Genomic DNA, 27733 nt, shown 5'->3' with positions numbered 1-27733 from the left:
AATTAAAAATCACAGGAAATTTAAACTGTAAATCATGTTGGAGAAAAAAACATTTTTCTTTGCATAATATGACTACATGCTTGACAGCTAACACAAGTCCTCCCCCTTTCAGACAAACAGCTTCTGTTGCCAGTTCAAAGTGGACATTTTTCAAACATTTCGTTTCTCAAAACATTGCAAAAAATGGAGTACAAAATGTGGTCTTACTGTCGTCTTTTTAAGGAGCTGGATTTCCTTTCTTCCATCTCGTCTATGGGCGATGAGGAGGAGAGAAGGGAGTTATCTGAAGGGTTGAAGGATGGACTGCTGCTGTCACCCTGATCTACCAACAAGGAACTTGGACGGTCCTCCAGGGCCTAAGAAGGTGTTCAAGACAGACAGCAACAGTGATTTATTTCCCATTTATTCACATGACATGTTTACATGCAGCTGTATATGGGAACCTATGGGAGATCAATTATTGAAATGCTTCTTGGCAAAGGAGATCTCAAGCTTCCAGGAAACCAGCCAACAACTTAGCTTTCTAAGACAGATAACCTAACATAAATGTGCATTTGAGATATGTCAGTCTTTCCTTCACAAGAAAAGAAAGGAGTTCAGACTATCCTGTATCCTGCTTAGGATGTAAGTACTTCTATTGTTGAAGTGTATTGCCAGGGATTAAATTACATTTGTCATACTTTAATTCTGGCATATGCAAGTAGCTTTCAATAATAAATAGGACATCTTTAAAGGAGATCCTTTGGGTGTTACATTTTTTTAACACAACAGAAGTGGCACTCTTTGTCAGACATTTAGTTTATCATATTAACTAGCCAAAATACTGACTCATTGAAGAAAATAAGGACTTCTACACTGTCAATGTTGCTTTGAGCTTCATGACAGTTCAGATCCTAGGAAAGAGACCCTGTCTCTTCTGCCAGATACAGTCTCCCTAGCATGGACTCCACAGGCTTCCATTTCTATAAAAGATGGAGAAGCCATGTGAGAAATAATACGAATGATCTTCTATGAAGTATTTATTGGACTTCTTCAAATCAAGTCCATAATCTTGGACAACGCTACAGTTATGTATCACATTTTCCTTGCATGTGACACACCCTTTAATGCAAGACACATTTACTTCACCAGGGTGGGGTTCAGCTGTAATCTTTTTTGTTTCCCTACAAAAAGTAAAAACCCAATAATGATATGACTGGCCCCAAAAACCAGGGGAAGCTAACCCTTGGCTAAAACTGTGAAATGAGAACATCTCCGCCAGGGACTATATGCATGGATCATTAAGTTATACCCACTGCTAAGCTGCCTGAAAGACACACGGACTATCAAACTTTCCATTTACAAAAGACCTTGTTGAATTCTCCCATAGATTGCTTCTTATTCACCCTTCTGGTGCAAAAGAAGTAAAAAGCAACGTTAATAGTCTGAGAGAGTGCAGCAATTATTTCATGCAGTAATGTAAGTAAAATGTAAGTCTTTCTGAATGTGGAAACATACAATAGAAATTAAAATTTCTCATTCTGAAATTCCAAGCTGCTTAGATTTAGAATGAGCCTGGGAAATATCAACCTCTGGTAACATGGGGTTGCCATGCTGCAATTCTCTGCAGTTTTCACAGTGGCACTTCTACTATGTCCAACAGGGTCTAATACTGCAAAGGCCAGACCAACAGGGTTTATGTTAAAAAAAAGGTTTTGAGGGTATCACAGAATTGCTGAGGAACCTCTTGAGACCATATAGTCCAATCTCCCTGCTCAAACAGGGTCAGTTAGAGCATTTTTTCCAGTACTGGGTCAAGCTGGATTTTGAATATGAAGGAGCTTCTGCCTGGAATTATCCATGCACCCTATTGTTTGTCAATGACCATCTTCAGAAAGACAGAAATTTTAAAACACAGGAACTTAAAGTCGACACAGATTCCTTCTACTTAATTTGTTAGCAAACACTAAAAAGCAATAAAGGAAGCACTAACATGCAAAATGATCCTTTTACTCTTTTACTTATTTCTTCATTATCCCTTTGCAGGTAGATAGCATAAATGTTTCTGTGTGGGGGTTATCTGCTTTATTGTTGAACCTTGCAAGATTTGCTATGAATTTAAGTTTCAGGGAATCTTCTCATCAGGCTAAGACCCTGGGGTTTTGCATTCATTTTACTAATAGGACACACATTTTCTGCCACCTCCTCACCCTCTTATTTTTTGCTTCTCTATACATAGCCATTTACCTACCTACACCTTACAAAAGAGGGTGTACAAAATGACCCATACACAACCTAAAAAGTGACTTTTGAAACAGGCTTCATTTTTTTGCAAGTCAAAGTTCCTTTAAATAGCAAGTCGGGACTTGAAGACAAAACTTCTTTAAAGACATAACATCTGCCAGTCAGCCTCACCATTTTACTTTTGACGAGCTCTTCAATTGCACTGACTAGTTCTGCAGCACTGGGTGTCTCGGAGCTGGTCGGCCGTACCAATAATCGAGAAGATGTCTGTGCAATGACACAAAGGAAGGAGAATCCCAGAGTTAGCCTGGTACATGCTCAAGGATCAAGAGACCTCCTTCACTTCTCTGTCAGACAAAGGTACCCAACAATAACTGTCAGTGTAATATAACACTAAGATCATCCCTTCCAACTTGGGCAACCGGAATTGGAAATTTTAAGTGACCCCCACAGAAGTTAAATGCTGGGATAAAAATTCCTGATCCTATATGCAGTAGAAGTCAAGGAAATATCCTTCATCTTGCTGATAATGCCTGACAAATAGCCATAAAAATCACCTGAGCCAATTCTATGTACAACAAATAGCTTGTTAATGTATTTTATTGCTGGTTAAACAAAGCAAAAACTGCAGAACAGTAATGGGAACCAAGAAGACTTGAATAAAGGAGGAAGCATAATTAAGAAAAAAAAATACACCAGTAACTGAGGGGCATTTACTTCTCTACAGGAGCTGGGGTATACTGCCCAGATTCAGATGGGAAATTGAGCTCACCATTCCTTGTGCCATCCATTTTCCCCAATGGTATGTGTAGAGCACAGAAGATCTCTGGCCTCATAAGCTATAAAATGCCAGTTTATAGATACAACTGAAGGTAAAAGGTGTTCACAGTAAAGGATTCCAGGAGAGGGCCATCAAATTCAGCCTTGGTAATTTGCAAACAGAGTTGTTTGCATATTACATTTATCATTAAATAACTGGAAACAGGGTGTAATATGAACTTCACTTCATATTACGAACAGCACAGTGAACGTCATGTAGCACAGGGTAAGCTGTCCTGCAAATGTTTCCAACAAACTGGACAAAGGAATGGCACGTATAATGACTTAACACAAGAGGTTCTGCTCAAATCAAGCATGGGTGTAACAAGGCTCCCCATAAGTCAATACAAAAAAAAGAATATACAGATTTTTAGGTAGTTTGCCTTGCATTCGCCTTATTTGGAAAGGAAAACAGGGGTTGGGTAAGCAAAGGAAATACAGACAACTTTAAATGGAAAGATACGGGAACTGAGCCAAAGCAGAGACAGAACACAAGTCAACATAATGCTGCATCAGAGTTTACAAAAAGAGAAAACAAAAAGCAAAAATAATTAGTTTCATATTAACATAACTGATCTTGAAATTTTAATACTGTTTATCCAAAAAGTAAATGCAAACAACTTGTAAACTGCCATCAAATGCAAATCCATGAAGTGTGCAATGATTCTACTGAACGAAAGAATGCATACTGTGCAGATGAGCTTTTAGGGGAGAAAATGGTTGTGTTATTTAGTGATATTAGACAAATCAGCATGGCCTAGCACGTGGCGTTTGCATGCACACCAAGAACTGAGCAATCCCAGAGCTAGCGTGTCTTTTAGGCAATTGTATGCTCCTGACATCTGACTGTTGACCAGGTCTTTAAGCTGTGCTTGTATGTGGGTTTTCACTGTGGGTAGAGAGCTCAGCTTAGCCTTACAAAACACTGTTAGTGTTGGAATCAGGCTTCGGTCAAGGTCCCTTTTCTCTGTTATTCCTCTATGGGAATATAAGGGGTGCGACTGTTGGTAAAACTTCAGAACTGGTTGGTTTCCAGTTCATGTGGTTATATCGCGTATTATCTGAAAAAGGAGGAGCTGCACAGATGAAGCCTGCCTGCTGACCTTCCCCATGATCTACTCTGGGAGCAGAATACACCCCTTGCCCAGAAAACAAGGAAAGGAGGGAGCAACTGAGCACACGAAGGTGTGAGATGCTGCTGGAGCCCACAGCAGGCTGGGCAGGGAGAGAGAAACCCAGCGAGCAGGGAGTTTCCAGCACGGAGCACAGACCAGGAGCCCTGGAGAGGAAGAAGCGCTCACAGTGAGGCACAGATGAAAGCCAAGCCTCTGAGGTCACAGAAAGGAGGAGACATTCCTTGGGATCCAGAGGAGCTGAGCAACCCAAGAAACCACTGAGCGTGGCAGGAATGTGAAGGAGGACTCCACCCAAAAGGCAGACAACCAGGAATTTGTTTGCAAGCCTTTTATTAATCAGTAACTCCATCAATAGAGCCAACTGACTGATGCTGGGTAAAACTTTGCTCTGGCTTCTCACCACCATGTTCAATAAAGCATTTGCTTTAGGTACTGGAAACTGGTGGTATGTCTTGCTGTGTGGACTTCAGGGAGGCACACATAACCTCCCAGGTTGCCACGAGGGGAATTTTTTGCCTCTCACCATGCAGTAGGACAGATACTGCACAAAAACAATGCACCACAGAAGAATCACCTATTTACATGTTTTAAAAAAATATGGTATAATATTAACTTTACCAGATTTTGACTTCTGCGAAGTCTTTTCTGGAATGCATTTAAGCTACTTTAAAAACTATCCCAACATGCTTTTACTGCAGTGGGTGCATGTTAAGAAGTGAAAGGAAAATTTACTGGGCATTGAAAGTTGCTCAAAACCTCTTACTCTACTGTGGTAAGGGTCTGGCTTCACACCAGAAATACAGAAGTGAGCAGACACTAACTTACAAGCACATCCCTTCACATAACTGTTCTTGCTGTGTAAAGAGAACTATATAAGCAAAATTCATTTTTCTCTGGAGAACTTTTTATAAGACTTGCATATCATTTTTTTATATCACTGAAGGGACATGCAAATTTGGCAGCTTATCAGCAGGAACTTTAACAGATTTTCACCAACATTATTTTTATTCTATTTCTAAGCCTCAAATTGAGATTATTATTTTCTAGCAATAAAATAGTATCTCAGCTCTAAAGGCTGGCCAATTTTTGCTTGGTTTATTTCAGGCATATTTCCCAATATTTTAACTCCCTAAGTCATATGTTATACTTTTTCAATTCAGAAAACATGTAGGAATGACATACACAGAGCATGGGGCTTAGCCATTTTGACCCTACAAATGATAGCTTCAGGGATGAGTGAAATCCTCACTGAAACACAATGGTTTTAAGAGAAGTGAAAAAAAAAAGCAGAAATAAATAAGATCAAAGTTACCAATAACATCTGCATCACTGAGAACAATGAGTAACATGACACAAAATTCACATACACTATTCAAGGCTACAGATTATAAAGGTTAAAAATTTTAAGCAGCAAAATGGGGAGAAAACAGTAATGTGTATACTTGCTGCACAAGTCCAGACTGCTTCTATTCTAATTCCTAACACTTCTATTTCCAGGCTTGATACTTGTTCCCTAAATGTTTGATCCAGGTCGAAAATTGAAATAAGCCCTCTCAATGTATGAACATCATTACATTTAAGAAAAACAAATTATATGCAAGTAGAATCTCCTTCACACAGTTACTACCTACATCCTGAATTTCATTACTGATGCAAAATGTTTTACCCCCAATTTTAATGTGCCTTTGTTTGTAAAAAACCAGCTGGATTACTACCCTTATTTGAATATTAAGTTTTTAGTATACCTTTTTCTCAAAAAAACCCAAAAACCATCTTAGAGTTGATGTGAACAGCTTCTCCTGCTAAGGCATATACATAGAAAATTTCTTTCCCCTGAACTGAGGCTATCCAAAATAGTAGGGCTTGGTGAACAGCCTATGATCTAAAAAGGTTATGTACAACCATTAATTTCTCCAGATAAACTTTATTTGCACATAGTATTTTAACCCCAGTACCCAAAGGTATGATTATAAATCAATTACATTCTAATCACTGAATATGGCATCAGTCAAACAGGGAACCCTTTTATGGTTGTCTAGAGTGTCACAGTGATTACTTCTACCATAGCTGCACTATGTACATTACAGAGACCTTCAGAAACAGAAGAAAGGTTTGTACAAACAGAGGTTATCTCAACATGTGAAGCCTCCCCTGCTTCCTCCTCCTACCTTGTCATCCTGAGAGTCGGGCTGGAGCAGACTGTGTTGCTGAATTGCCATGGGAGGAGGAAGCGGTACAGCATCCGCTCCCTCTTCGCCTTCCTCTTCTCCGCAGCTCTGCATGCCTGAAGAGGATGACTTGGAGAGAGTGCCACTGCTCAGCCCCTCGTTCCGTCCTCTCTGTAAGTAAATTCAAGACATTCAAGCTCTGTCACCTGCTCAGCAGCACAAAGCATGTTCAACATAAGCTTGTCTTAAACAAGTCTGTTCTGCAGATTCACCTCTCTCTCAACAAGTCAAGATGATCCTACAAACCCGGTGCAGTTCCTCAACAGAGTGGGAATAAAGCAGATGCCAAAGATAATGTTTTCAGTGTTTGGTAAAAGCAGATGGATCGAGATACTGAGAACAAGACATTCAGCTTGAAATTTACTACAGGAAAGTGTTACCAAAGCCATGCTTGCTTTCCAAGATCCACACTCCTCTAACTTAGAAACTCAAGAACTTTGTATCTAAACTACAAACCCTCACAGCAAGGTTTATAAAGGATATTAAAAAACTGTATTGCAACACAAAATACTTTGTCAATTATCCTTTCTGCCCCTTGTCCCTTAAAGTAGTGAGAGCAGACTGCTTGTATAATTTTTACAGCTGTGTTGAAAGATAGTCCTTCCAATTATACAAAGAACTATGATTTCAATTAGCCAAAATTTTAATGTAACTGATCTTGCAGGATAATTTAACTATCTTTACAGGAAGACAGCATAGACGGTTATTGTTTTTTCCCAACTTTAAGGCAGTGGCCTTAGGTCTTCCCCTCACAGAACTGCAGAGTAACAGATACTCCCAAAACAACACTACAACTGCATCACAGAGGGCCTCTTTCTACAGCCTGACATTCAAGGACAGAGGCCAATATTCCTTCCCAAACCACAGCTCCCAATTCACCATGCTTCCAAGTCTCTAGTCTTTTCTTTCCCTATGTTTACTGTGTAACTTCACTGACGTTCCAAGCTTGCAGAAAAGTATGTTGGGAGCAAGAAAAAAAGTACTAAACAATTAACCAGGCATCTAAGACCATTTTTCTGTATGATAACTACCAAAACTGCTAGTCAGATTCAAGCCTGGTAAAAGGGAACAAGAATAACTGTACAGCATGCAAGTGGCTGTGCCCTTGGAAGCAGTAATGGTTCAAGCTGAACCATAGGTTTGTAACAGAAGAGAATTTAGCTCTGTCTGTACCTAATCAGAGGCAGGCTTTGCTCATACATGAGTTCCAGCATTAGAAGGAAGGGCACACGAGCACATGTTTGTGGAAGGAAAGAAACCCTCAGTAGATGTCCCTGGTGGCAAAATCTGGAATAGTTCACAATCTCTTTCTCTCTGATGAAAACTGCCATGTTTGTTATTTGACCAATGGTGACTACCTTTTGATTTGAAAGGGCCAGTAATTTTTCTGTGCCCTAACTCTTGCTTAAGGTGTAAATACAGCCTCAAGCAATTAAACAGCTCTCCCCATATCTTTCCTGATCCATCAACAAAGAAATAAAAAATAAGTTGATTATTCCCAGAACAGGAAGCACCTTTACTCACAAACTTCTTTCCTGAGTGGGATAGTGAGACAGTAAAGCCAAAACCAACGTTTTTACTCTTCCATTTCTCTTTTTCAGCTAGAGATACTTTGCCATGGAGCTTTACCAACACTGTCAATGCAGAAGGGCACCAGCTGTGCCTGGCACAGCACTTATGCAGAGCACAGCAGCCATCAAGAATGACATGCCACTTTGCTCAACTGCTGGACAGTCAACTGAGGAGAAAACTTTTAGTTCTTTAAAAACATAAAAACAAACCTCAGGAAGCTTCTCTGAATACTTACCTCTTCAACGGTTTCATCTTGTGGGGTCGCTGCACTATCGTCAGAGTCCTTTTGAGAGCCCGCATCGGCACTTTTACGAACCTCTCTACTCTTCTTATGCTTGTGGGCCAGTTTTTTGACATGCCCGTCTGCTTTTCCACTGCTAAGACGCCTCACGGGACTGGTAAGCCATTTTCTCAACGTGTTGCCAGGGCGCTTGGGGCCCGGGGAGCTCTGCGCACCGATCATGTGGGGCTGAAGAGACGTTACCGAAGCAGGAGGACTGGCATCATTGCTGGAGACTGAAAGGGAGTCTGAAAAAAGAAAGAGGGGAGTATTTTACAGCTGAAACACTGGTAAGTGAGAAAGAAGGCAAACAACATATGTAATAATGGGTATCAGATCAGAATTATGGATGAAACAACCAGATTATTTTGAAGCAACCTGGCCTTTAACGAAACCACAACTATCCGTGTTCACACTGCATGTGGCCACCCACACATAAGCACCATTTATATTCTTACAACAGTCAAGATTCATTAAGTGGCTCCTGCCTCAATTATAATTCATACTTACGGTTGCTGATACTTATTTGACAGTGGATTATACGTTCCATGTCATCTAACTTTATGGGATGATATGCCTGTTTTATCTTTTAATGTATACTGCTTTGAGCATGATCATGAAGGGTAAAAATAATTGCCTCAATGAGATATGTAAATTGTCTTTCAAACACTGGATTTTATTACAAATGCTCCAGTTACTTTCAGTATATATTTTTTTCCCCTGCCCTTGGGATACGGGGGATGAAGAAGCCAGAAAACAGCTAAATGTCTGTCCTTTGCTTAAATCCTCTCGAAGTTTTGGCTGTTGCTTTGTTTGCTTTTTAAAAAGGCACAGAACATCAATGTTTAAAATCCCATTTGCTCAAATCTCAGGATCAGCAGTATTTCTCAGCATGACAATGCCTGAAGTTCTGGAGTCAAACAATACTTTTTTCTCAAGCCATGGTTATATGTGCATGAGGGCAATACTACTTTCCCACCAAGGCTCCCGTCACTTGAACTGTACCTAACACTGGTTAGCTATTGTGAGACTACGGTTCTTTTTTAATCCAGCAATTCTGTTTTCCTAAAAACATACTTCTTTTTGGACACATTATTGTAACACCACTCCTATGAATATTAAGTACCACTAGGGTATTAACAAGACTCTCCTAGGTTGTCAAATACAGGGTTTCCCCCCCCCCCCCCGGTGTGTGCACTTTTGTAGATAGTTTATATAAGGATGACATAAATAATGTTTTGTTGAATGTTTCTACTGCTGGGAATTAAATGCAGTGCTTGTGTTCCTTCTTGAAGCTTGACACAGATGTTCAGGTCACCTCTTCTGGCAGCTTTTCCGTAAGAGGCATACTGCCAGTCTGACCAGAGGTGGTTTGAATTTTGTAGAATAAGATGGTCACACTGATGTAGCAATTAACTTCATTGTAAACACCCAAATTCCTTGGATCTACACACAAGTACGTGAGCCTGCTCTGTTTCCATAGAGCGTTAAGTGCAAATTATGGCTTTGAACTCCGATGGGAAAAGAGACATAAAATGTGAATATAATAAGTTAGGACTTTTTATTTTCCTTCACTTTTCAAGATGGTCCAAAAAGCGCATCCTTTCCTTGGAATGCAAAAGGCTGTTTTGTCAAGATTTTTCTCGATTCCAGTAAAACCCAAATGACATGTGACCATTAAGATACATCAGCTCTGATGCCAAGAACTCCTGTAGCTTATACTGTATGAACATATACATAATAATTACTAATAACCACCACTTTCATCATGTTTCCATAAAACAGAAGATAAACAAACTCTGTAAAGCATGCTTTCAGCCCAAGCAGCTAGCTGTTAACAGTTTAAAGCAAGTCCCCCAGATTCAGAACTCCTCTACAGAATTATCTTCTAGCCACAGCTCTAGCTGTGCTGCACAGAGGTAAGGGGATTTCCTATTATGCCACTAACCTGGTTTCAAGGCTTTAAGTAATGGGTACTACCAAAACCAGACGCAGTTACACTTCTCGGCTTTGTCTCTAAATCTGGGGATAGCAGTCCTACAGAATTGCCACAATACTTTCTTGTTGAAGCAGGAAACATAAGGAAGAAATTAATTATAACAATGGTTTTCAACTTGCAATCTGAGTATCCCTCAAGGCCCCAGATTACTCCTTAAGGGTCCTCAGTACATACACAGGAAAAGCAAGCCCACTAGCCATCAGCATCCACATCACAACAGACTTTTAACTTTATTAAAAAAAAAAAAAAAAAAGAAGCGGTCTGCTTATTAAAAAAATCCCAAACTAAAAACTTCCAAACATCTGCAAGCTCTCTACAGGAATCCAAACAATCTCCTATTAAACCTCTGTAATAAATTAGTTTGACTTCTCTTTCACCAAACTCAACTTCACCTTTATTCTATCACGCATATTTTAATTCTTATCAGATACCTTGTTTCAGAAATCACACAATCATTGGCTGATGCGTATATCAACGAATTACCTTCTGCCATTCTGCTAGTGGGACATAGAAGAGGAAAAGAAAGTGCTGGTGTTCTTGTAAATAGGTTTCTAAAAGCATAAATTAAATTCTTTGTTTTCAAGACTCCCAAGCTTGACAATGTTATAGTCACTCAGCCAAGTTTTTCTTTCATTTGTATATATTTTTTGTCCCAATAATGGTTCATACAAGTTCCTTCCATAAAAATAAAATAGAGCATATTCACATGGTTATAAAAAAAAAAGGCAATTAAGCCTTTGCATAAGTACACCATGTACTCTTTTGTATTTTTGTATCTGTTTCATTTCTGTCCTTCACAATTACACCTTTCTAAGAAACAGGCAGTATGGTAGTGCAGTAACTGATCGCTTAAGATTTACTTTTACATAAACATGTCTATTCCTAAGCATGTGACATGCTTGCAATTAATAAACCTGTTTTTCTTTTTATAAAACCTCTGCTCTGCCTCCTCATCTCACCCATCCTTTTGACAACCAACACTTAGCAACTACCAAATTTCTTGTAAAACTGAATAGTACAATGGAGAGCCCCTGAAACTGTGGGAGAGTATTTTTGTCTGAGTGAACTTCTTCTGTACCACTCCTACTCTCAACCCAAGTCAGCCAAGAGTTTGTGGGCAGGAGGAGGGAAGAGAGCAGGAAGAAATACGTACACTCCGCTCAAGTGGAGAGGATCTAAGAGACAAAACAACGTTAGCCAGACATGTTTCACAGCACATACTTTAGCCATAGCCTCCCACACAGCATTAGTTTTCATTTGGCATGCAGCATGTAACTGCTTCTCATCTTCTCTTCTGCATGATATAAGTATTATTAGGGCTTCAGGGAATCATAAAAGTGGACAAAGTGTGAGCAGTACACCAAATGATAGCACTGTTCCACTTTGCTCTTTAAAACACGAAGGCACTAGGGGAGAAGAAAAAGCTTAAAATGAGTAAGAATACTGCATATATCTAATTTTATTAAAAAGGGTGATTTTTGTTTTTGGGGTTTTTTTGTTCGTTGTTTTTTTTAAAAAGGGAGGTTTAAAATCACTACTGTTTACCTGAACAGAGTATCAACCAAGCCACTAGCCTCTTCAGAGATAAGACCCAATTTTTTGTCCCTCCTTAAATTTGCAGAAAACATCCCCACAGCACCATAGGTCAGTGTTAACATTCACTACAAATATTCCACACCAGTATTTTCCCAGTGAGACCCTTTACCATCCATTTTCCCATCCTACCCCAGCTGACAGGGGTCCAAATCCTCACTCTCATCCGCTTTCTCAGGAGACCAGTTACAAGACTAGAGCACAGTCATGAAAAAACCTAGGTGCTCAAGTTCATATATTTTAGTAGAGGCATTGCCAGATCCAAACATTAGGGAATATCAGTATCCAATACAGGCATTTTCAAGAGCACAGAAACAGACCTTTCACCTTCACAATGAGAACAACCACATGGGTGTGTCCTATTTCCCCCTGCCCCACCACTTTATCACTACTTCTATCTATATAATTAGGGATACAGACTTGGTTTGATTGATTACCGTGCTTGGGAATGTTTACACTAAATTGGCTTTGTTTCCTTTATGACTACATCGCAAATTGTTTTTCTAGGATTGCTCAAGAATAATTTATCACTAAAAACATGCTAAGAGGAAAAAGGAGTATTCGAAATTAAACCAAGAACAACATAGACTTTTAAAATCAAAACAGATGGAATAAATTTGGGATATGCTAAACCCAACTGTGTTTCTAGTACAGTAAACTTTCTAGTGAGTGTCAGATTCCCTTTTAGAAAAAGATAAATGCAACAGATGGCCATCTTGGAGAGAAAAAAAAAAACCATGCACATATAACCATCACACACAGCAACACAAATCCAACAAGAAACTATCAAATTTAATAAAATCACTATTTGCTCAAGGAGAGTCTGCTTTGTAATTCAATAAAGTATTTAAAAAAATACTAATGGATGGGCTTTGTTTTATAATTCATAGCCACAATAAGAAAGCATTTAACTGTCATTTCTCTCGAAGTAAAAACCACATATGTTGCTCTGGTGGTGAGGTCAGAGAGTTCACTCAGAGTCCATAAATATATTTTGAAGCTAAAGAAAAAGGGCAGGCAGCATGGGTTCTGACCTCCTCAAACTAGAAGATAAAGTTACCTCCAACGACAGGCAAATTTTTGAAACTGGAAGGGAAATGGGAATTCTCATTCTAGTCCCAGATTTCTTAACACTAGAAACACACACATCTGTGATTAATAAACTGGTTTTTTTCCCTAAAAAATAAATCAGCCATGTTAAGCTAGTTGATGACTCGAAAGACTCTGCTTCATATTAACTATTTCCATATTGCTGTTTTTAGAGTTTTAGTATTTACAAGGAGAGCAAGGGGCTACAAAAACCTGACTTCCTAACCTACAGAATGAAATTGAGCCTGTTTGATGCCTACTCCCAAAATGCTGCAAAATTGAAAATAAAAACATTTCAGCATCTCTGGACTATGAAACAGGGATGGGGCAAGGAGTGAGAAATGGAGCAAAGCAAACCTAGTAACCCCAACTGGCATGTCAAACTGCCACTGCAGACCCACCATCCACCACAGACTTTGAGGACCAGACCCCACAAAACCCATCACATGGGGCATTAACCAGCTGATCAGTAAGATTTGACGCAGGTACATTATGAGTATTTGACGGTTTCTGTTGAAGCCACAGAAAGCATGATCTACACTGATGCACTTGCAAGCTTAATATGTAAGCTGAAAACAGCTCGAGCCCAGAGATCTCCCAAGCCCCTATCTAACCTACAAACACACATGCCCCAATCTGAGCCAAGTCAACGTACCATCAGAGGAAGTGAAAAGAGTTTACAAGCATCTAATCACAAAAGCCCATAAAACCCTGTCTGCATACACAGTCATCACTTGTTGTTAGATGATGTTGAAAAAAAAAAAGAAAAAAAAAGTGTGTGAGGTTTATTTTATATGTGGACACATAGTTTCTGCCTGGAAACTGCTTTTGAAGTATGAGGCTATCAATCTGTCATGTACAAGACCATTCAGATACTTTTGTATGTGTCAGGAATTTTATTTCTCTCCTGCTGGGTATCCTCTTTAGACTGGACTGTGTATTTTTTGTAAACCAATACTGGAATACACATCAAAAAGCATTAGGTGTGTTTCAACTTTAACAAGCCACCATAAAAGCAGTTGCCATTTAAAGACAATGCAGCTTGAGCTTTATCAGGCTTGCAAATGGGGAATTTCCACCATGCCCTTTGGGAAGCATGAGTTTCACTTATGATATAGAGATAGTGCAATGATTTTTATGAAACTAGTTTTTCAAATAAAATTTCACAAAATGCAGAAAGCCAGTACTCAGTATATAAAAGAAAATCTTTCAATCACATTTGTGTTTGGAGTGGAACAAATACACTGACTCTTCATCTCAGGCCAGCAAACCTTTCCTGCCTTTTATTTCAAGTTATTCACGGTGCTGAAATACAATTTTGTAGCATTTTCAGTGTGAGAATAGACAAAGAGTTCAACTCCTTAGTGTATCTTCCCTGATTAATGAGTTATCTGTATTAATTTTGACTGATACAGACACTAGTCCAGAGCAGTCGGATTTAAATGTATTAAATAATTAAGTCTTCCAAGTCATCAAAAGCTGATTGTGTTAATATCAGATAGACTGGAATTTTGAGCTTGAAGCTAGATACTCTACAGCTGCTCTTAATGAGACACTAAGCTGCCCCACATCCCTGTTGGCAATTAAAAAAACACAATCCTCTCCCCAAGACAGACATTGTCACCTTAATAACTTCCAAAGGTCTTTCTGAAATTTAGAAAAGTCATTCAACAGACATATTTGCAACAGCACCAGAGAAAGGAATGAAGAAAGCCTCTTGATTACTGGCAAAACCAATATGTTCATTTGAGTTAGAAAATTAGTGGCATATGTCTGAAGGGTTTAACACTTATGTTACTATTTTTTTTTTTTTTTAATATCCTCTCCTGAATTCCTACCCTGTAAATGTAAAATCAAGGTTTTACATTTAAACATTTAAATAATTTCACATGCATTATAGATTGCACACAGAGAGAGCTGTGAACCCATCAACTGCTATCTAGAAACTAAACACCAACAAAATTTAGGTGGAAAAATCCCCTCCTCTTACAACTGCTGGATAGTTTTTCATCCACACTTGTTTCCCCCCATCTCCCCTCCTTTTTTTTTTTTTTTTTAAACAGGAAGAAGGGATGATATTGTGCCAGAAAAAACTTTCCCAGGTTAACAGAACTAGTTCTGTTTGTGCTCCCTGGAATTCAGACCACAGGGATACAAACCTCACAAACCCAAATCTTGTATATTACTACAAGCACAAGGCAGCACTACTGAAGGGGAGAGTGGACTCTGTGGGGCATTTCATTCTTTGCAATAAGCTGTTATTCTCTCATGTTTCTAGAGAGAACTATATTTTGTGTCACAAGTAGGAAGTATTAAAAGTTACTCACATTGCTTAAGTTTAGTTTCACAGTTTGTGAAAACCACAAGCTTTTAATAGATAAAATCTCAGCTTCCCTATACATAGCTTATATTTTAACAGGCAACGTTTTGATCTCAGCTCCACTCTTTTGACCACCTGTTTGCTCAGATTTAAAGACAGCTCATCCATGTGCCTGGCAGGACATACCAAGGGCAGATTTATATCATTTAGCACTGTTTCAGAGTCAAGCTCTCACTCTATGTCAGTGCACTGAGCCACCCTCTCTTATCTCTCTACTGATCGCCCTTATCATTTTAATATGATTATCTCCTTGGGGAAGGGGGAATGTATTTCTACTAACCACTAATTACACAGGGTCTTGCATGCTTTTACATAAGTGCTAATTAACAGAAGTCCATGTTCTAATTTTCAAAGTTTTCTCCTTTTTGTGCACAATCTTCAGTGAGCTTCTTCGGGCCAACCGAGGCCATCAATTAAGCTACTTACCTCTTGCACTTCACCTGGGCCTCCTAAGATGTGACATCAATTTACATCACCATGGAGCAGCACATAACATTATTTGCTCTGCAGAGCTACAGTAGGCAAGATTTTCAGTGAGAGATTTAACCTACGCGCAGTTAACTCCCTCATAGGGGCTGACACACACCATGTTATTAAAATTAAGGTGACATCCTTCTTTCATTAAATAGTTGTGAAAGTTCTTCAGTGCAAACAGAGGAAGAAAATAAGATAAATACTGCTTTTCTATATCAGAAAGCAAGTTTCCCCACGCACCAATGTAATTTCCCAGTTTCCCTTTAAATACAGTAGCTTTTAAGATCAATTTCTCACTGAGATGTTTCACAAAGTCTCAACTACATCATCCACTCTCAAAGTGGTGGGTGTTTTGGAGCTTTCCTAAAGAATCATGTTATTTTTAGAAGTCTTATTTATATGCTATTTTTTCCAGATGCCTAGCATCAGCAATATCCAACTACGTTAGAATAAAGTAGAAGTAAAGTAGAATAAAGTAGAAGACCAGATGAAGGCACAGCCCATCCACTCCTTCCTCGAGAAGAACGGATGCAACAGGAGCAGCGAATGCCAGGAACGACTGTGTTCCAAGCCCAGGAACACAAGGTCCATGCTGGGTTGAGTTGTAGAAGAGCTGCAGACAACCCCTTGCCTCTAGCCTGCTCCTCACTACTGCTGCTGCTCCTTAGTTTAAGATCTCAGCACAAGAAGCTGGATGAGGGCACAGCACAGCTCCTGGAGCAGTGGGAGCTGGCAGCGTTACCTTCCTTCCAACTGCTCCAAGTTACAGCCTTTAAGGAAACCAAGCAGCTAGCTGGTGGGGAGAATGAGGGCTGAGCCAAAGAAAGAAAAGAGTGAAGCTTTGGGCCTGGGCCTCGTAGGCAGCGCTGATGCTTAAGACACTAGACAGAGAGTTTTTCTGATTGTTGACAAGCTATTTGTCTCACGCATGCTGTGTGCAACCTACTTTTGGAGAGTCATGCTGTGTGATGTTAGCAGCAAAAATGCAGCTCTGCTCTTGGTGGAGAGCTGTGTGTCACATACTACAAATGGGAACCACTACTGACACAAGATTTGCGATAAGCGGTTTCAGACTTTAACTGGGGCATCTGCACAATCCATTTTCACTCATCTGTTACTGAGCTGCAGGGTTTTATCATCTGCTACTTAAACTTCTGCTGCAAAGTAATTTTTCCCTAGGAAATGGATAAAAATAAATGCCAGTCCTGGAAACACAGCTCTGGAGCAGCACAGCAGCATATCTGATATGCTGCGTGCATCAGTCCAGAAGAGGAAGACGTGAGCAGATATGAAACAAAAACGTCTATATCAATATAGATAACAGACTAGCCAACCAAAGGGAAAAAAAGATGCGTTCAGCAAGTCCTCAGCTCTACTTAAAGCAGAGAAAGACATGAGGGAAGGGAGGGAGAGAACCAACTCTGCAGAAACTACATGAGGAAGAATCACAATTACAGACGCTATTTAAAGCAACACATTTCATGCTTCCCTGTGCAAAAGTTCAGCAACACAGAGCAGCCCAATGGAAGGAATTTGTCCCATGCAGATTTTAAAACATCCTCCACTACTCCAGTAAAGAAAGCTGCATTTTAACTAGGTTATTACAAGCAAGTTCGAACCAGCGTGAGCTCAAAAGGAAATAGGGGATACGCAGTTCTACTGGTGCAATTTTGAAATTGAGAATATACACATGGATATTGAGGAAATTAGTTTCTGCCACCCTTATATAAGGGATAAAACCAAACTTCACAATTATGAAGGCAAAAAACCAATCATACATAAAATGAGCATAAAACGCTGAGCCAACATTATTACTTTTTTTTTTCTTTTGTCTGGGAGTTTGAAAAAAAAATTGAGCAAGTATAACCTCTGCCATGTAGTTACAAATTAGTGGTCTCTAGAAGCTGGAAGTAGATGGTTAGATAGTAGATAGTTATTCTCTCTTTTCCAAACACCTCAAAAATTTCCAACACATGAGAAAAACCCCCAAAATTCTCTAGTAAAACTGAGAGAATGAGACAAGAGTCAAAAAATATACTTTGAAACACAAAGGGTAGCTACTAATAAAAATTGCTAAGCATATCTTTAAGGGTATTAGTAAAGTTCATAAAGAGACAGTACACAGTGCTATCATCGAGTTTCAAGAACAAATGATACAAAAGGACTAATGACTTGATCATATTTTGCTTAAAAACCCTGAGTTATTAGACTATTAAACTAATAGTTTAGACTATTAGAGTACTAAAACACTACTTTTTTCCTCTTCTCTTCACCTACTGCAGTTAGACGTTAACATAAATACACATACTAATCCAACAGCAATTTTAACAGTCTTTTTTTCTTTTCCCCCATCCTCTTGATTCAAAGCAGAAGAGTTCATTAGAACAACTAGCGATTGTTTGGAGCCACAGCTTTAGCAACAGCTGTACAAACACATCAATCTCAAGTTAGGAACTCTGCCATGAGCTTAATAATAATATACTCATATCATTTAGCTTTGGGGCTATATAATAACTTTGGTCATTTTCTCTTTCCAAATGTTATACCACTGTAGCCCTCAAAAAATAAATCGAGAAAGTAATTAAATGAATTGGGAGGGAAGATGGAACAGCTAAGACAGTGACAAAAATTGGTCTTCCAAAATTCCTACATAAAAAAAGATGTTTCCTTCTTATCCAAATAATTGACTCTAGTGCTAGTGATAGAAACTAATTGTACTAACATCACTTTGCACCGTAAAATGTTGAACATGGAACTTTTCAGTGCACACACTACCTGGAGCATTAATGAGTGGAGTCAGGCCCTTGCAGCCATGCCACTGCCAGCAGCCTCCACACCGCGTAACGAGGTGACCGTAGGTGATGACAGACAGCTTCCTCCCAGTTCAGCCTCACCTCAATAACTACATTATCAAGAGCAGTCTTAGATTACAGTGACTGGAAACTGAACTGGTTTTAAACTTTTTGTCTTCAGAGGGAAATGTAACCTGAGCAATGCAAGGAGAGCACACATGATTTTAATAAAGGTTAGTCACACTGGAAATGTAGATTTTTTTTTTTAAAAAAACAGACTTACAGTCAAGGTTGACTAGCAGATAGATAGCTATTGAAAGTCGTAATGGTAAACTTCTGCACAGATGCCTTTTCAGGATGAAGTATGTTAAGGGATTAGGAAAGGGGAAGATACTCCTCCACAACCTTGTCAGTAAAGATTGAGTTAAAAGGGGAAAGATAAATCCTTGGTATAGTTGTATTTTAAAAAAGCAAACTGTAAATTAATGGAAGACATGACTTTTTATCTTAATGTGCAATTAAAATACACTGAATACTGAAAACGGAACCCATCACTGCCATGTTTAACTTGATTACAGTCTCTTTAGGAATAACATATGCACTGCTGAATTTTCTTTGGCATGATCAAAGCCATGTCACACACAAAAAAAGCTACATTTTGCTGTGCAACTTTTCTGTTGGTTTTATTTCCTTCAATTATTCCCAATAAAGGCTCAGGAGGAAGGTGATGTCATGAACTGCCTTGCCCACCGTGTCATCTAAATCTTGATTCCTCAAATCATTCCTCAGTTCCCATTCATCTAATAGTACCTAAGTGGCCACAGGAAAATCATGTGATAGGATCATGGCAGAGCTGTCCAAAACTGGTTTGGAAATAGGAATCAAAAGGAAACAAAAAGGTAATGAAAAAGAGCTAACACACTTCTTTTGAAAGGCTACAAACTAGAATTCTTATTACTTGCTTTAATTAGACATAAAGGGGGGGTGGAAGAGGGAAATCGGTATCAATAATAACTTCTACACAACAATACTGTTACAGTAAATCACCTTTAGGTTACAGACTCAACTTTAAGCCTAAATTTAGGGGAAAAGTTAGTTATGTGGAGGAAACAAGATAAGGAATTTCATTAGCTTCTATGCCTTTTTCTACTGAACAGACATTCCTTCTTTTCATGAAGTCCCCAGCACTTCACACTATGCGTCTAGACAGTGGGTCTCTATGAAGCTCTCCTCTTAGAACAAACTACACCATGTAGTTGGATTGTTGGGTTGGTTTTTTTTAACCACTCATTGAAGAAATTTGACTGGAGGTGTCCAATCCCATGCTCAAATGCAAGGATAAAACAACAACAAAAAAAGTGGTTTAATAAACATACTGTACTATTCTCTGTGAGGAAAACCAATCCTTACAGGGAAGGATTACTGATGTTGTCTTTTCAAAGCAATATGGAATATAATTAACACCATCTAAATCCCGTTCTTCTCATTATCTCCAAGAAAGGAGAGAGAAAGTCAGCACAAGCCTTGATGAGCAAATTCAGCAGCTGCTGGTAGCCACGTTCAAAGGCAGATTATGAACACATTGTTCATTACTAGTCTCACAATGAGCACCTAGAGGAAACTTTCATTATGTGAGATGATAGCTCATTCTTATGCTGCTGCCTCACTAAAGTAATTTGTCTAAAAGAGACGTATAACATAGCAATAGGCAAATTAAATTGAAATATGAGCTGAGGCAGTTTGGCTTTGCTCAGTTTAAGCCCATCCATTCAATGCAGAATTTTTGACCATGATATGCCTCAAATGTTTCATTGCAGGAACGCTCTGAGACATGTGACAAAAAGGTATGTAATCAAACTTCACCCTTCTTTTTAAAGTTTAGTCAATAATCCTTCTAGTCTCTGTCTGTCTCTGTTTCTCGGAAGCCTTCTTGGTATTAACTACGCATTTTCCCATCATCTTTTTTGAAGTTAAATCTAAGTTCTTCACTGCTTAACGTTTTGAATATATTTTACTAGTGATATTACAGGAATACAGTCGTCTTAGCAAAATCTGAAAAGGCTTATGTAAAAGTGTTTTTTTTATTATTACTGAAATGAAGTTAGAAATCCTTATTATGTGAAGTTTGCATTATAAACCTAACAATATTTCTTTCAGAAGAGCATACATTTTCCTTTCACATCTTTCAAAAGTTTTTAAAACTAGGAGCTGAGTAGCTGGTTTGAGATGGAGCTGGGGGTAACAGACCCATTTTAAATTACTCCAATTTCATGCAGTACTTATACAAGGTCAGAGAGGAAAATGCTGCAGTGGAGGGAGCAGACTTCCAAGGATTGGAGGCAGAAGGCTGCCTGGGGCTAACTCCATACACACGTCTGAGCCTCGCTGCTGCTCAGTCTTGGCTTATTTCACAAAGCAGGTAACCCACCTGACAGCTACATGAATGAAAATATGGCATTTTCAAGTGACTGAAAAGGTATATCCAAATTATAGGAGACAAAAATTCGAAGTAGCTCAGGTGAAACTATGGATAACTGTGGATCTTATCAGCTTGCTCAAGTAAAAAACCTAAGCCTCAAATCTGCAGGTTCATGAGTAGGGATGGCAGTTATGAAAGGACATCAGCATCTCTCTTGCATAAGCTCCTACACCTGAAATGGGTTTATTTTTGCGGGGATGGGAGGGACAGGTATAGCATTTTCTGCCAGATCAATTCCCAGGTCTGACTGCCTGCAGGACAGATAGTGTTGACGTAAGAGAAGCAGCTGGATACCAAGTGCAAGCAGGGTAAATAAGCTATTTAATAAGGTATCTGACACATAGTTCAGTTTTTACTAACCAAGAAACAGCACCTTCAGCTAACTCTCTTGCAAGTCCTGCAGCCCAAGTATTCAAAAAAGCCATGCTGCAAGAACAGCGAGGAAGGACATACAGGTCAGGAGAGCAGCACCTTTGCATACGTAACTATATAGCTGATACATGAGCTCAGTTTCAGGAGGCTTTTTGTTGCATGCTCTTGGTGGAGATGGAAAAGCACACACAGCACATACTTAACAGCTTCCATCTGTATTCTAAAAGAATAGACTTTCAAAGTGTAGAGGTGGATCTACGCCAAGAATTACACCAACCCATTAGTAATACTGGACTCTCCCACTGCATCCTCTGAGTCTGATCCTCAGAGACCTCTTATCCTCTCTTGGACACCATTTGCTAACAATTACTGTATAGTAAAAGCATCCTGCTTTATGGATGAATTATTTCTGAGGCTTGATATACCATAAAATGTTATGAAAGAGGAAAAAGAAAGCTAGTTTGATTCATACACATTCTTTTAAGCAATCCATTGCACATATAATAAATGTATTTCTTCAAAGCCAAATAAGAACTCTCTCTACTCCTACAACCACCTTTCCTGCTCCAAACCAGCTCCCAGATGGTTAATAACTTCAGGATAAATTTTAGGTTTGTAGATTTATTTCCTGGACTTCATCCATGAGATTTGCCTCTTGAATTTCCCAAGCGAAATACAGACTCACATGATCCACTTAGGGACTGAAACACATACATCCTATTGTTTCTTCTAGCTCATAAGGTAACTGAAAAAAGATGTTGTTAGTTCCAATATTCAGTTCCAGAGAAACTACTCAGCACTCTCTCCAGCCAGATAACCATAAACAACTTCGGTATTTATTCACAGTTGTCTCAAATACAGAGCATTTTTAACTTACAGGAATGGGTGGAATTACCATGAGAATTGGTTTCCTCCTGCCATCACTGCTGCTTTCTCCAACTGATGTCAGATAAAGGCAAAATACAATACTTACTTATAAATTTCAGTAGTTTCTTGCCAATTCATTACTCCAAGCCCTATTCTCTTTCTACCTAAATTTGAATGCATTTTTCTTCCTTCAGACTTCATGAATAAGCGGGCAAAAAACTCAGATTGTTTAATTAAACAGGAGCACACAATTACTAATTGCATGTGTATGTACTCTAACATTTTATTGAAGAATAAACCAAATTTTTCAGTTTCTTAAAAGTTCTTTAAGCAAAGTCAAAACCTCAGTAAAGTCTACTATGAGTAAATTCATGCACTAGAGAACATTCTGAATATTCACCTAAATCCCAAATTGCCAATTTTAAGTTTGCAGTGGCCACAAATGCTACAGATATAATTTTTATTCTTTCCAGTTTAAGAGATAGCATAGCTGCAGTTATACTGGGGCACACAAGTAAGCTTTGTTCCCCTATTATGAAAGGCTATTGAACCTCCGTAGAACATGGTCTGTACACATGGACATCTGTTTTTAAGAAACAGAGAGAACAATGAAGAATGTTTGTGAAATCGTGTATGCTTGCCAAACAAGACTTCGTACATGTCTATGATCTTAATTTACGGTAATAATGGAAAGCATCTTGCTGATCGGGATTGACTACACCCAGCACTTTAAAAAACATGTTTTCTAAAAATTCTTTGGAAGTAAAAACCAGATAGATTTGAGCCTGACTAACCACTGCAGCAACAAGAGTTCAAAAATGAAGCAAATGAGCTCCAGTGAAGAGAGGAGAATGAAAAGCAACAGAAAGGGGAAAAGACTCTTGTCGGTGCATTAACAGACCTCCAGCAGAACTCGGTAGTCACAGCTCTGGGTGAGCACTTGCTGTAAAATATTTTGCCGCAAAGCATTCTGCGTATCAATTATTATTTGTAATTGACTCCTTTCACCTCGATCTCCCTCTAATATACTCTGTACTTGTTTACTTCTAAAAAGTGGAATAATTGTTGTTTTAGGAAGTGATTGCGCAGCACGGGGGGCTATGGAGCAGTTTTCTGAGTACAGAGCTCTGTTCCTGGGATCAGAGATGATAGCCTGCTTACGTTCATTCCCTCTGGCTGGTACACTGATGCTCTGTTACCCTTCAAGGAACTACTGAGAGTTACTACCATCCCACTGACATGCGACCCTATCTTCAGATGTCCCCGATAAGATTACTTTCCATTACATCCTTGATTTCACGTTTGCAACCCTTCTATCATCCTCCCTCTCCTCGCAGTTCATCTGCAACAGCAGACTAGATACTAATAACTGAAGTAAGATTGTACCTTGCCTTTTGCTGCTTATTTTAAGTGTATGCTCACAGCACCAGGTACGTAAGACCTGAACCTAGCTGCAAACAACTTGCATCTGAAAAGGAAGCATCCCAACAGCTGCATCAGCTCCAGACACCAAAGGTTAGCACTGTTTTATCCTGCAGACATTTCAGACTGTTGCGTATCAGAATCAAACTTGTTCTGCAGCAACAGTCCAAATACCAAGAACAAATATCATTTCCTGTTAAAATTACAAAGGAGGAGGAGGAGAAGACCCAACAACAACTCAGTTTAACATGAACATCCCTATCCTAACCTCTGTGCTTCTGCACTCAATACCGAAACAGACCAATCTATTTCCCAACCACCCTTTTTTTTCAAGCTCTATTCCCAAAATCATTACTTCTCAACAATAATTTAACAAAAGGGATAAAAAAAAAATCCTCGATTGTTTAGTATCTAACAGTAACATACTAAGAAAATTTCTGCTGAGCTCTAAAACCAAATTACTACCATTAATAACATTTCACAGAGCAAGTTACCATTTCTTATTTCTACAGTTCAACTAAAAAAAAAAAAAAAGTAGCACATGCATTTTACATGCTTTTTCTGAAAGAGCTTACTGTACAGCATCCCAGCAGTTTACAGAGCAGAGCCATTCCATAACCGCTCGTTTTCCCGTACAGGTCCTTTCTGTTATACTCTGCATTTTTTTTTGGCTGGGGTCAGAGGGAGGGGAGAGTAGAGCAGAGAGAAGGAGAAGAGAAAGCACCCTACAAAACTCCTATGTAGATTTGAAAACATTACCCAACCAACCGACCTTCCTCCTCCCAACCCATTATCTCTATTGCATATATATTTGTACCTAAATCCAGGATCCAGTATTTACAGCCACTCGGCTGCCCGTTGCCACAGCAGGTAGGATTTACTGAGTGAAGCGATCCCAGAGTGTCAATCTGTTTAATCCTGTTTGGCATGGTGAGCAGTCAGCTGTTCCGATACCCACAGCTTACAACCTACTTGCCCGCACCCCGGAGATGCGTTACAGCTTCTCCTGAAGATGTTCACCCAGAGAACGTTAGAAGCAATGCCATCAGATTAAGGAAGTCGCTGTTATCTTCTCAGTCTGGCTTAGCCCCCTGCCCTGCCGCCAGAGCAGCTCCTCTCTTCTAAGGATGCTCTCCTCTGACTCACTGAGCTCAGTTCCAGTCTTTAAATTCACATGTGGGAATAGCCAGATGCAGCAGATTACACTCTACCGTAACTACCCTAATTGAGGCTCAAGTTGATCTTAAAAAATACAGCAAACCAGCTATTTTTCCTCTCAGCCTTCAGAAAAGACACAGTCTAGTACCTCTACAACACTTTATAGTAACTGGAACGCACAAAACCAACATTTAACACCTCTTTTTATTTTACAGTGCATAGTTATTTTGTAATGCTTTAGCTAAAGCCAGAAATACAAAAAAGACGGACATTTTCTGGACAGCTAAACCATGCAGCACTTGCCCTGCAACTTCCATTTTCCTTGACAAAATCTGTACCAAACAACAGATTCTGCTTTTACCTTCCATCACCTCTTCAGCCTTGTTTGTGAAAAAAATAAAATCCAGACACTAAAAAATCCACACCTTTTGATAAATTTTAGATCTTTCCCTGGTTTAAACTGCGTTTCAGATTTTTTCACCTTTAAGCTCATATTCTGCAAGATAAATTTCTAGTTTATCAAGCTGTCTTCCTGTTCAGTAAACTGAAATTTTGTGTATTTTTCCTCTATGCGTTCTTCACCTAGCATGCCACACAATCATTTGTCCATAAATATTTATTTATGGTGGTTTTTTAGCTGAACACTTTACAAATCTAGAAAATACATTTGGTTTCTTCCTCTGAACATGTCATTATCTAATTTTCAAGGACATACAAAAAGCTACATTCACTAGATAGATAAACAGGTATGAAGCCAAAGCAAGGATTAAATTTCTGTAAAAACAGATATGAAATGCTTTCATCATATTGTCATGAAAAAAGAGCCCTAAAATGAGATTGAACAAATACTGTAAAATACAAAAGCTTGTAGGGAGAAAGAAGAAAATAAAGCCGTGAGGGGTTGCCAATGATAATAGCACAAACAAATGCACGTAATGCAAGGATAAATAGGAATTTTATGTGGAGCTAATAGCATATAGGGTCCCAGAGTCAAAGGCAGCTTATCATCAGCACTTACGTTGGCTACACACACTTTGTACTATTATAGAGCTGTGCTCACCCTCCACCTGAGACTAAAGTTTTGCTTTCTTCATGTTTCTAAGGAAAGCCACCCTCAATTCTGAATTAGTTTCTCCTTCATAGCCTCCTACACTGAAACCATTAATTCTGATTCCTGAACATTTTTCTTCTGACCCAAGACGACTTTCAAATGACACTGAATTCCTAAGTGGGGAGGGAAAAAAAGCAGCAGAAGAAAAAAAACCCTGTTTCTTCAGGATAAGTGTTCTTTATAGTTTGCCACCTATGGTGAGACTTCCACTAAGGCTAGTTTATTCTTCGTGAAATTGTAGAACATCTGAAAATGATTCTAGTTTCTAGTTGAGTAAGAAAGAAAATAAATGAAACAATCCCTTTCCTCTATTACCCAACAGTTCCCACGGACATCGAGCATACTAAAGAATATCCAGCCATTCTTACTGCAGTTAAACTCCCACATCTTTAATGCTTAGAAAAAATTAGGGAGGTTATCAATATACCTTTGAAACAGTGATTTCCATATATAAGAACACTTCTGACTAAAACACAGCAGAATTTATACTGCGTTTGGGTTGGATTTGTTTTGCTTTTTAACTGCATGTAGACTGACCTTGTAACACAAATAATATATGCAGGAAGATATTTTAAATGCTCTGAGGACCACATCGTTTACAGCGTGCTATTGCAAGAAGTTCTTTTGTTCCTACTCAATCAAACACCATTATCTTCAGACTTTGCTTTGGACCTTTCTCTCTCAGTAGACAAATCTCACAAGTAAATCAAGGTGGCGGGGTAGAAGGAATGACTATGTGAAACACTTGATAACCATGTAACCTGTGAAATATGTTTTAAGAAGAAAGGATTACGGATACACCGTTGTCTTTGGTGTACGTACAATAGTTGTAAAAAGCAATTGCTCCACAGGCAACGCTAGAGCGGAGACAGCAGACTCCACATGAACGTGCTGCAGAGTCACGGTGAGTATTAGGTAAGAATTTGATTGGAAACCACCTCAATGCATATGCAATAGCTACAACTTTCTTATGGTCCAAGACTGAAAGCTCAGACCTGTAACTTCTCCTACCAAAGTACAAGCAAAAGGGAAATGACTCCTACATCACAGAAACAGCATTTCTTAATTCAACATGCAGGGGCTATTATTTAGTAACACTATCATGTTAGATTAAACACCTGAAGATGTATCATGATTCTCAATTTCCATCTGAGAGAGTGACCTGTATCACTATACGTAATTTTAAGCCCAAACAAGCAGCCTATTAATGCCTTTCTATGGCTTACTTCAGGCTTGACCACAAAGCTCTCTTTGTCCTTTAACTCCACCAGGTTTTCTGTATTCCAGAGCCTTATCCTGCATTAGCTCTCCCTGTCTGCGAGACAGCTCTTCCGGCGGCGCCTCGCATCAGCAAGTTTTTGCAGGAACTCATCCTTGGTAATAACGAACCCACCAGGTAATCTTAATTCTGAAGGCAAGAATACATCTACATGGCTTGGCCTTTAGGCAAAACCACGGCTGGGGACAGAGCACGAGGTCAGTGCAGAAGAGGCTGGATTGCACGGCATGTTGCACAGCGGCACTGACCCGCACCCCCTTTCACCCACTGCTTAAATATTCATAGACCCCAGCCCAATGGGACAACAAACTTGGATCAAACCAGCAAAGAAAAAAAGCTCATGTACTGACCCACGTCATTTGACACCATTTAAAATGGTATTTTTTTTTTTAATTAAAAATTACCTGTTTCTTTTTTCACCTTCCCTGCATAAAGCAGACATGAGTTTTCCTGACTACTC

General features: G+C 39.1%; 1 protein-coding gene across 4 annotated transcripts in view; it reads right to left on the bottom strand.

The window, feature by feature from the left end:
* TRIO (trio Rho guanine nucleotide exchange factor) overlaps positions 1-27733 on the bottom strand; it is a 259879-nt gene that overhangs the window by 26871 nt on the left and 205275 nt on the right. For all 4 annotated transcript variants that reach the window (XR_001411877.1, XM_014940886.1, XM_014940885.1 and 1 more), the window contains exons 35-38: positions 8214-8506; positions 6347-6517; positions 2395-2490; positions 208-356 (exon numbers count right to left, since the gene is read on the bottom strand). Coding sequence is in view for 3 of the 4 variants with exons in the window: in XM_014940886.1 (XP_014796372.1) it covers positions 208-356; positions 2395-2490; positions 6347-6517; positions 8214-8506 (709 nt within the window). In the remaining variant the exon portion in view is untranslated. The remainder of the gene's footprint in view (positions 1-207; positions 357-2394; positions 2491-6346; positions 6518-8213; positions 8507-27733) is intronic.

This window comes from Calidris pugnax, unplaced genomic scaffold, assembly GCF_001431845.1.
Source record: "Calidris pugnax isolate Ruff unplaced genomic scaffold, ASM143184v1 scaffold8, whole genome shotgun sequence".
In the NCBI taxonomy this organism is placed as follows: Eukaryota; Metazoa; Chordata; class Aves; order Charadriiformes; family Scolopacidae; genus Calidris; species Calidris pugnax.
The sequence above is the reverse complement of the archived record's forward strand: the minus strand, read 5'-3'. Positions and strand labels throughout refer to the sequence as shown.